Here is a 9693-nt window from a genome sequence, read left to right as displayed (position 1 = left end):
CTAGTTTTATTTTCCATGTTGGTATCTACCTCTAAGAACTCAGTATTCTCTGAACACTCCATATTCTTTTATGTCTGCTTGCCTTTGCAAGTATTGTTCCCAATGATTAGAATAATGTTCTTTTTTTAAAGAGGAAGTTCAAATATTACTTCTTCTTGGAGATTTCCTTGTCTCTCCACGCATCTCATTTGATCAATTATTCATCCATCCATTGACTCATTCAACAAATACTGAGCACCTTTACAAGCTGGGCACAATGCAAGACATTGAAAATATGACAGTTAAGTAAAACACAAAGGGTCACCACCCTCATGAAGGCCTAGCAGGAGAGGTCTGGTTTAATAAACATAATTTATTATGTTCACATTTGATGAATATACAATTACCAACTGCGATACATGATCTGAGGAAACAAACACTGTTCTCTAAGAGCACATAACCAAGGAATCTTTTTAGATTAGGGAAGGTTACGAGTAGAGGAGTTCAAGGAAGGCCTATCTGAGGAAATGTCTTTTTTTTAACTTGAGAGTGGAAAGGCAAGAGAGAGAAATTTGGACTTGTTCCACCTATTTATGCATTCATTGGTTGATTTTTTTATTTTTTATTTTTAGATTTTATTTATTGATTTTAGAGAGTGGTGGGGTGGATAGAGAAGTATCAACTGGTTGTTTATTTCTTCTCGTATGTAGCTTGACCCAACCAGCTGGAGATTTTAAACCCGTGACATTAGCGTTTCCTGGGGACGTTCTATCTACTGCACCACTATAGGTCAGGCCATGGGTTGAATCTTGTGTGTGCCCTGACTGGGGATCGAACCCACACTATTGGTGTATCCCCCCCCCCCCCCGACTCTCTAACCAACTGGGCTACCACTGCCAGGGAGGAAATGGCTTAAGTGTCTGGAATGGTGTCCCCAAAGCTTGACGCCGCATTCTGATTACAGTCGACGCCCACAGAGGTACCAGGTACCCCCAATCAAGGCCACCAGCCCTTCCCGCAATGCGGCCTCAACGGTTCTTCCCTCACCAGTCCCGAGACCTCGCGTTAGTACGACTGCACCCGTTATTGCCCGGACCTGGGATGCCACACCTTTTCTGCCTCTGAACGACCTCCTCCTTTCTCTTTCCTCTCCTCCTACTCCGCTCTCCGCTCTCGGATTGGCTGATTGAGCCGCGTCAGTTTTTTTTTTTTTTTTTTTTGCTAGCTAGAAAGTGGTTTGACAACTAGTTATTTTGGCCCCGCCCCCGAAGCCTGTGGATTGGAGAGTTGGCTCAGGAGTCACGCGCCTCGCGACGCGGACGAGCCAATCAGGAACTTGGTGTATTTTACAAACTGGGTAAGTAGCGGTAGCTGAATCCGAGTCAGGGAAAAAGCGAAGAAGTGGAGGCGACCCTGAAGGGTTCTGGGGAAGGTGCGGCACGGGCATCTTGGAGGAAATGAGGGCTGTGGAGGTTCATAAGGAGGAGAGAGAGCTCGGAGTCCTGGGGCGAAAGATTAGACTCAGGGTGTTTGGACGTGGCGCCCAGAAAAGCGGGCCTGCAGCCGCAAAGTCTTCTGGGCGCGTGGATTGTAGCGAAAGTGGAAGTATCAGGGATGTGAGGACCACACCAATATTCCAAACTGGCTGGCCTTTGATCCCTGATCCTGCCTTCTTCCCCATCTCATAGCCATTATGACCACTGTCCAAACCAAGAAGGATCCTCTCCTCCGGGGTATATCACCCACCCCTAGCAAGATTCCGGTGCGTTCAAAGAGGCGCCCGCCTCTCCCCACAGTCAAGCCCTGCGCCCTGGACCAGGAGAACCAAGATCCAAAGGTAAGAGGGGCTTGATGGTTAAGACAGTAGCTACAAGGAGGCAGCACACTAGCAATGCACCCTAACGCTGAATTTTTTTGTCCTCTCCCTACCCAGAGATTGGAGCAGAAGTTCAGTATTCAAAATCCCCTTGTTGACTCAGCAGGCCCCAGGCCAAGAGCCACACATCAAACAGAGAAATCAGGGAGATTGGTGGGGAGCACTCCACTTCGGAACCCCTTGGAGGAGCTCAGGCCTAGCCCCGGGGGACAAAATGTCGGGCCTGGGCCTCCTCCCCGTACAGGTACTGGTTGGAGGCCTAGGACACAGTCTCACTGGCTGGTTGGAGGAACAGGATGGGGATAGTGAAGTTTGTGGGCTTTGCACTCCTCCAGTCTCCTGCTGACTATGAGTCCTTCCTGGTCCCTGCTCTTTGCTCTTAGAAGCCCTCATCTTCCTTCAGCAAAATGTCATCTCTTCTAAAGCCTGCTCCAGCTCTCCAGTCATAATCAGTTGCTCTGTATTCTAATACTTTGCTATACTCTTTTATAACATGTCTATACTTTGGCTTGAGTCTGTTACTTCTCTATAGTTTGATGACAGCTTCTTGAGGATGGGTTTGATGACAGCTTCTTCTTATTCTTCTCTGGGTCCCATGGCCTAGAATAGTGTCTGTGACCATTTGGTGAATTGAATCATATTATGAGTCTGGCTCACTGTTGTGCCTCAAGGTGACTATGTTAGGGTACCTGGCCCCTCAGTTTTCCCTCTTCCTGTTCCATCTCACCTTTCCTTCTCTTACTTTGCAGAGGTTCCAGGGATCATAGAATTTGTGGCTGACCCTGAGGCCCTGGCTACCATCCTATCAGGAGAGGGGGTGAAGAGCTGTCGCTTGGGGCGCCAGCCCAGCCTGGCTCAGAGAGTACTGGTTCGAGGGAACCAGGGAAGCACCATCCGTAGGGGTCAGGTAATAAGATGTGAGAAGATAAGGCTGGGTGGACTGAAAAGGGAATCCTGAGCTGATATCCTCTTTTGGGGTTCCAGGGTGCTCGGGCCTCTGCATATTTGGCCCCCAGAACTCCCCAAAACCGACTGGACCCTGCCAGGGCTTCCTGCTTTTCAAGGCTGGAGGGACCAGGACCCCGCAGCCGGACCTTTTATGCTCAAAGGCTAGAGGCTATGGTGAGTACGCTTAGGGGGCTGATATCCAGTGCTATTAGGAGCTTCTACCAGGGACAAAGCTAGGCCTTGGGAGAGAAGGTACCTCATGATGTGCTAAAAGGGTTCTGTAGAGGCCGATGGGGTTGGTGATGAGGCCTGAAAGTTTGGGCCCGCTCCGACTCTGCTTTCTTTTTTTGCTCCTATGGTCAGATTCCACCTTCAAGACCTTCCTTTCACTGCTCTACTCGCCCTAGCTTCCAGGAACTAAGAAGAGAGACAGGAGGCAGGAGCTGGTGAGAAGGAGGGGGTCATTTGAAAAGAATGATCTAGTGTCCCTTTCAGGGGTCCTTCAGAGCTGGGGTCTTCAAGTAGCTTTAGGACTTCCCACCAACCCAGGAGGGGAAAGAGGGAACCTGTGACTGCCCAGGTGAGCTCCTGGAATAGGATTCAGGCCTTGCTAGCCAGGCCTCAGTAGGACAGCAGTTTCTTTAGATTGTGGGGGAGGAAGGATACAAAAATAAGAAGTGCTATCTCTTTTGTTTAGTAGCTAGCACAGACTGTGGCAGTAAATGGAATCTGGGTTTGATTCCTGACTCTTAGCACTTAACAGTAGTGCAAGCTTGCCTGAATCTCCACACTTCATTTTCTTTAATCTGTCCAATGAGGATGATGTTTGTATCTTCATTAGAAGTTGTTGTGAAAATTAAATGAGATATTTGTAAAGCTGTTAATACAGAGCTCAGCTCATACTTGATACTCAGTGACCACTAGCTGCTGCCCTTATTGTCATCAGGACTTCAGTGAGCCAGGCCTCAGGATTGCCCCTGGAGACCCCAGTCCAGCCTGGTGAGTGTGTCTGGCAATGGGGAGAGAACAGAAGCAGGTGGCTGTCTGCAGTGGGGATCAAGAGGGAAAAGTTCAACAGGCTGGGGAGAGGTGGAAAAGGCCAGATCAAAAGGAGTTAGGGAGGAAGAGACCTAATAGGCCAGAAGTTGACCCAGCTGCACTTGCATCAAAGGTCCTGCCTTCTCCCTGCCACTTTCTACAAGAATTGCCTTTCATTCACTATTTTATCTTCTGCCCCTAAGAGCCCTTAGTACGCCCCAAGCTACTCAGGATGTCAGATTAATAAGTGATTACTAAGTTCTGGGCTCCAAGGGGATACTCACCCCTGAAGGGGCAGTGGGGACTGTCAAACTGACATACCTTCTTTAGAGGTTGCAAAGCCCTGTCCTAAACTTTAGTGGGTACACCAAATACTACAGCAAATTTCCTGTCTCCTAGTTTCCTCTCTCCCTGAAGAAGAACATGAGGTTGTCACTCACTCAGATGAAGGAGGAAAGGGCCCCCTCAGTCTGGCCCAGTGGGCTCCATTAAGAGATACCCGAGAGTTAACCCACACCAGGGTGAGATGGGACCCTACTGGGATAGGGGAAGTGGGGAGGGATGATGCTGGGGGAAATTCCCTGTCAGTAGCCAGCACTGAGGATTATAGGTAGAGCCAAATAGTACTGGGCCTCAGATGTTAATTGGATGTGGGTTTACTCCTGATGTGCCCAAGCCCTCTCCAGAGTGGGCCTAGCCTCTGTTTACCAGGTTTCTGGGGCTTAGAGGTGAGAGCTTGGAAGTGAGAGGCTTGGGGATGAGACTGGTATATATTTGTATCACCATCAGATCAGTGTTCAGAAATCTGACATTTGTCAGCCAAAGCATTCATCAATTCACTCCACAAGTATTTATTGATCAGCTACTGTGTATTAAGCATTGTTCTAGATTCTGGATATATAGTAGTAAGTAAGTTTACATTCTAGAAGGGGGAGATAAAAAGTAAATGTATTGTAAAAGTATGTCAGCTGGTGATAAGGTCCCTGTAAAAAAATAAGGCACTGAAGGGAAAGGGAAAGTGGGGAGGTGGTTTTGCAATTTCAGATAGAGTGGTCAGGGAGATCTTATTGAGAAAATGATGTTTAAGTGAAGACCAAAAGGGGTTGAGGGAGTAAGCCATCCAGTTATTTGGGGAGAAAATATGCCAGGAGAACTGTAGATGCAAAGGCCCTGAGGAGGAAATGTGCCTACTTTGTTTAAGGATCAGCAAAAAGGAGATGCCAGCAAGACTGAATTGAGTAAGGAGAGTGACAGAAAGTGAGGTTAGAGCAATAACAGGATTAGACTGGGTAAGGACTTACAAACCAGTGTAAGACCTTTGGTTTTACTTGGAATGAGTGGAAAGCCCAGGGGAGAGGGAATGAACAAGGGAGTGACATGTTTTGAGTAGGTCTTAGAAGAATCACACTGGCTTCTGTAGTAAAAACAAGACCTGGGAAAGCAAGGAGGGAGGGATCACCCTTCACCTTGTTCCTCTCCACAGGACAGCCGTGACTGCCATCTGATGACCTCCCCTGGCCATGTGCTGCTACCATCCATCACCCGTCCATCCCCCTTTGGATTGGCTCAGCGTGTCCCCACCCCTGGCCCCTCAGCTTCGGTTTGTATCCACAGCTCCTAGGGTCTGGGCAAGGGCTGAACAGTCTGGTTGGGATCCCTCCTAAGTCTAGGTTTTGTCACTGCTCAACCAACCCCATCTCTTCCCAGACCTCATATTCAGTGTTGCAGCGTCTCACCATTCACCCTAAAACCCAGTTCACACCCATCCTGTCGGCTCCCAAATCTCAGCAGGTAAGAGAAGCTGGCAGGGGAGGTAGCTGGCATAGGAAGGGAATGGATGGGTACAGAAGGAGTTATGACATCTCACTTTTGTCCCAGGCTCGATGTTTGAGTGGCCTTTCTCCTCAGTCTTGCCCTGAAGAGGCTGCCCTGCGCTGGGTAAGTGCCCGAAGCCTACCCATGCTGGCATCTTTCACTCTGTCCCCTTGGCCTGAGGCCCAGCAGTCTGAGGGAAGTGGGCTCTCTGGAATAGCTACCTAACTCTCCCTGCTTCTCTGCTGTTCCTCTTAGTCTCAATCTAGGGCCCCTGAATTAGGGACCTGATCCCTTCCTCCTAAGGATAGGATTCAGACTGGTCTTCTTTTTTTTTTTTACAGAGACAGAGAGTCAGAGAAAGGAATAGATAGGGACAGACAGACAGGAACGGAGAGAGATGAGAAGCATCAATCATCAGTTTTTCATTGTGGCACTTTTTAGTTGTTCATTTAGTTGCTTTCTCATATGTGCCTTGACTGTGGGGCTACAGCAGACCAAGTAACCTCTTGCTGGAGCCAGCGACCTTGGGTCCAAGCTGGTGAGCTTTTTGCTCAAACCAGATGAGCCCGCGCTCAAGCTGATGACCTCGGGGTCTCGAACCTGGGTCCTCTGCATCCCAGTCTTTCGCTCTATCCACTGTGCCACTGCGTGATCAGGCCAGACTGGTCTTCTTGCCCCAGTCAGACTTCTTTACATGGTCCCTCTCTCTTCCCATGTGACAGGAGCAGATTGCAGTCCGGTTATTTAACCAGGAGAGTTGTAAAAGTTTGCAGGAGGGGCCTGGGAAACCACCTGTGGCAACTCCTCATGGACCCCAACCCAGTAGAACCCCTAACCTCCAGGAGCTGAAGATGCAGGTGGGTCTGTGTGGATAATAGCTTTGATATCTGATGGTCAGTGATGGCTGGGGAAAGGAGAAATGGGAGGAGAGGGGGTATGGGAATAGGACAGTGTCAGTAGGCACTTGAACCCACATCTTGACATCATACTGGGGTATTCTCTTCCACTCACAGCGCATCGGTATCCTGCAGCAGCTTTTGCAACAAGAGATAGAGGGGCTGGCAGGGAGCAAGTGTGCCCCCCTTAATGAAGGCTCCTCTCTGGATATGGTTGAACTTCAGCCCTTGCTGGCAGAGATTCCTAGAACTCTGAATGCCCCAGAGCATAATTCTGGGGCTTTCCACCTTCCTGAACCGTTTCAGCACTCTGGCCTGCCAAATCCCTGCCTTCCAGAGCAGTGTGGGGAACCACAGCTCTGCCCTGGAACAGGGCCTGAGGTAGCTCAGCCCTGCCCTCCAGCAGAGCCAGGGGCCCCAGAGTCCTGCCATAGAAGAGAGCCTGAGATACCAGAACCTACCACCCAGAAACAGCCTGAGGTATCTGAGGCTTGCCCTCCAGTAGAGGCTAAACCCCTTCAGGCCTGCTCCCAGGGGCAGACTAAACTCCCAGAGCCCTGCCCTAGGGTAGAGCCTGGGGCATCAGAGGCCTGCTCCCTGGAATCTAGGAGTCCAGAAACAAGCCCACATCACTGCTGTTGTCAGTGGACTTCATCGACCACCAGCGTGACCTTCTCCTCCCAAAGCCCCCTTTGTGCCAGCCCCCCTATCCGCTCAATCCAATCTCTGAAGCCCCCAACTGGCCGGGCAGGTAAGTAGTTGGTTGGAAGGGGTTGTGAACAGAAGAGGTCCTCATCTTGCTGGGAGTGGGACCCCTGCCCTGTGCCAGGTGATTCCAAGTTTGCTTTCTTCCACCTACCTTGCCCAACCTGGCTTTCCTTTAGGAAGATGAAAGGAGCTGGACCTCCGGTTCTGTGCTCCTAATTGGCTTGGCCTTTGGTGGGAGATTGAGAAGGGGCAATATAAGGTGAGAGTATATAGTACTCCAGAGCCCACCCTGAACTCTGGCCCTTGAACCCTTAGGCCCCAGTAGTCTGGCTCCTCAAACCCTGGCCCTGAGGCAGCGCCTCAAAGCATGTCTGACTGCCATCCACTGCTTCCATGAGGCGTGCCTGGATGATGAGTGTGCCTTCTACACCAGCCGAGCCCTTCCCTCCGGCCCCTCTCGGGTCTGCACCAATCCTGTGGCCATGTTATTGGAATGGCAGGATGCCCTGGTGAGCCTCCCCATCCACAGCCAGCTTATGCCTGTGAGAATTAGGAAATGGGGCAGGGGGCCAACCTTGCTTCCTTTACAGAGGATAGTGGGGAAGGGTTGGCGCAGTTCAAGGATGGCTGGGCAGTGACGAGGTCTTCTCTCTCTCCAGTGTTTTATTCCAATTGGTTCTGCTGCCCCTCAGGACTCTCCGTTGTGAGGCACCTGCCTTCACCCACTCCTGCCCTGCTTTGCTCCTTTGTTTTAGCTCTAATTTATTGTCGGTCCATCCCATGGAATTGAGAGCCGACACTCTTTTGTCTTTCAATAAAATTTCTCAAGTGTCCAAATGTCTGTTCCCCTCTGGTCAGACCTAGGCCAGCTACTGCTGTTGCTCTCCAGTTGCCCACTTGGTGGCAGTGTTCTCCAGCTTACAGCTAGCCGAGGGCTCTCAGGATCCCTCAGGTTCCCTCACCTTGGATCTGTCCTGAGAGAAAGAAGTCATTCCACTCTTGTTCACCTCACCCGCACAGCAAGTTCTATAAGTGTGTTGGAGAACCTTTGGGGACCTGCTTTTCTTCCTGGTTCTTGAAATCAATGCCACTTCAGGAGCCATCAGCAACTCCCTCATCTAAGAGCTCCTCTTAGAACTCTCCTTGCATTGGGCAAAAAGCTGAACATAGGACCCATATTCTTGGAACCTTCCCTTTTTTTTCTTTTCTTTTTCCAAGTGACAAGAGGAGAGACAGACAGACTCCCACATGCGCCCTGACCATATCCATCCAACAACCTTGTCTAGGGCCGATGCTCTGCCCATCTGGGGCCATGCTTGCAACTGAGCTATTTTTAGTGCCTGCGGTGGAGGCTCCACAGAGCCATCCTCAGCACCAGGGCTGATGCACTGGAATCAATCAAGCCATGGCTGTGGGAGGGGAAGAGAGAGAAAGTGAGAAGAGGAAAGCAGATGGTTGCTTCTTCTGTGTGCCCTGACCAGGAATCGAACCTGGGACACCCACATGCCAGGCCAACACTACCACTGAGCCAACTGGCCAGGGCCGGAACCTTCCATTCTTAGTATCACTGTTTGGTCTCCCCCTATAGTGTAAGGCTAGAAGCTCTCCTGAAGCTGATACCACCCTCCTCCCCCTTCCCACTTCCCAGCAGAAGCCCTGGTGGGCTATACCCCTCTTCCTCCAGAGGCAGGCTTTGCTGGGATGAACTGAACTTCTGCCTCTGGCAAGGTGGGTGGAAGTCCCCTGTCCCCATTCTGCACCACTTAAGAGGTACACACATTCTCTAACCTCACTTTATTGGAAGAGGCAACAGCAGCTTTAACCCCAGGGCTCAGCCCAGATGGGGATGAAGTGTGGACTGTACAGAGTGAGTTTTAAATGCTAGGAAAGAATTCACTAGTTCTTCCAGTTCACAGGAAGGCTGCCAAGGCTGGAGCCTGAAAAATGGAGATGAAGGGAGGAGCACAGAGCAAAAGAAGATTGTTATGACAGAGGACCAGTGCCTACCCTGTCCTAAAGTCCTAACGCCTTCCAAATAAATGGGCTCCTTCCATTTTCTCCCCCCCAAAAAATGCCAGGTCTGGGTAGTGAGACTGTCCCCCAGCTCCGAGGAAGAGAGGGCCACAACCTCCGCCCTTCTCAGACCTGCTCTCACAGCTCCCCTCCCAATCTTCCCGCGCATGGTTGCGGGTGGTCCCTCTGGAAGCCAAGCAGCTCTGCTCCTCCCGCCGGCCTCCTCCGCTCCCCAGTCACATATACCCCCAGAGCACCAAGAGTCTGCCCATTAACGCCGCCTCCGCCTCCGGGAGCAGGCGGTCTGCCCCACAGCCAGGCTCAGAGGATGGGGTGGTGTCTTGGTTGGGGCCGACTGAAAGTAGGTGAGGAGGAGAGCGAAGAGGAAGGGCAAGTGAGGGCCTGGGGGATGGGGTTGGC

At 50.8% G+C, this 9693-nt stretch overlaps 1 protein-coding gene across 4 annotated transcripts; it reads left to right on the top strand.

The window, feature by feature from the left end:
• The first annotated feature begins 1343 nt into the window (after positions 1 to 1343).
• On the top strand, positions 1344 to 8078 carry TROAP (trophinin associated protein). 4 transcript variants are annotated; one of them, XM_066254811.1, is made up of 15 exons: positions 1344 to 1411; positions 1668 to 1816; positions 1913 to 2099; positions 2605 to 2762; positions 2840 to 2977; positions 3167 to 3249; positions 3750 to 3802; positions 4241 to 4362; positions 5325 to 5441; positions 5549 to 5632; positions 5720 to 5779; positions 6379 to 6513; positions 6670 to 7303; positions 7576 to 7769; positions 7920 to 8078. In XM_066254811.1, the coding sequence occupies exons 2-15, from the start codon at positions 1673 to 1675 to the stop codon at positions 7965 to 7967; spliced, it is 2157 nt and encodes a 718-aa protein (XP_066110908.1). In that variant the 5' UTR covers positions 1344 to 1411; positions 1668 to 1672; the 3' UTR covers positions 7968 to 8078. The 4 variants fall into 4 exon arrangements, with proteins under 4 accessions (XP_066110908.1, XP_066110909.1, XP_066110906.1 ...); XM_066254812.1 differs by lacking the exon at positions 7920 to 8078 and having other exon boundaries at positions 6670 to 7032; positions 7161 to 7303; positions 7576 to 7712; XM_066254809.1 differs by having other exon boundaries at positions 5549 to 5779.
• Positions 8079 to 9693: the final 1615 nt, after the last annotated feature.

The sequence above is a fragment of the Saccopteryx bilineata genome, chromosome 2, assembly GCF_036850765.1.
Source record: "Saccopteryx bilineata isolate mSacBil1 chromosome 2, mSacBil1_pri_phased_curated, whole genome shotgun sequence".
Classification (NCBI taxonomy): Eukaryota; Metazoa; Chordata; class Mammalia; order Chiroptera; family Emballonuridae; genus Saccopteryx; species Saccopteryx bilineata.
This window is presented reverse-complemented; position numbering and strand designations above follow the sequence as displayed.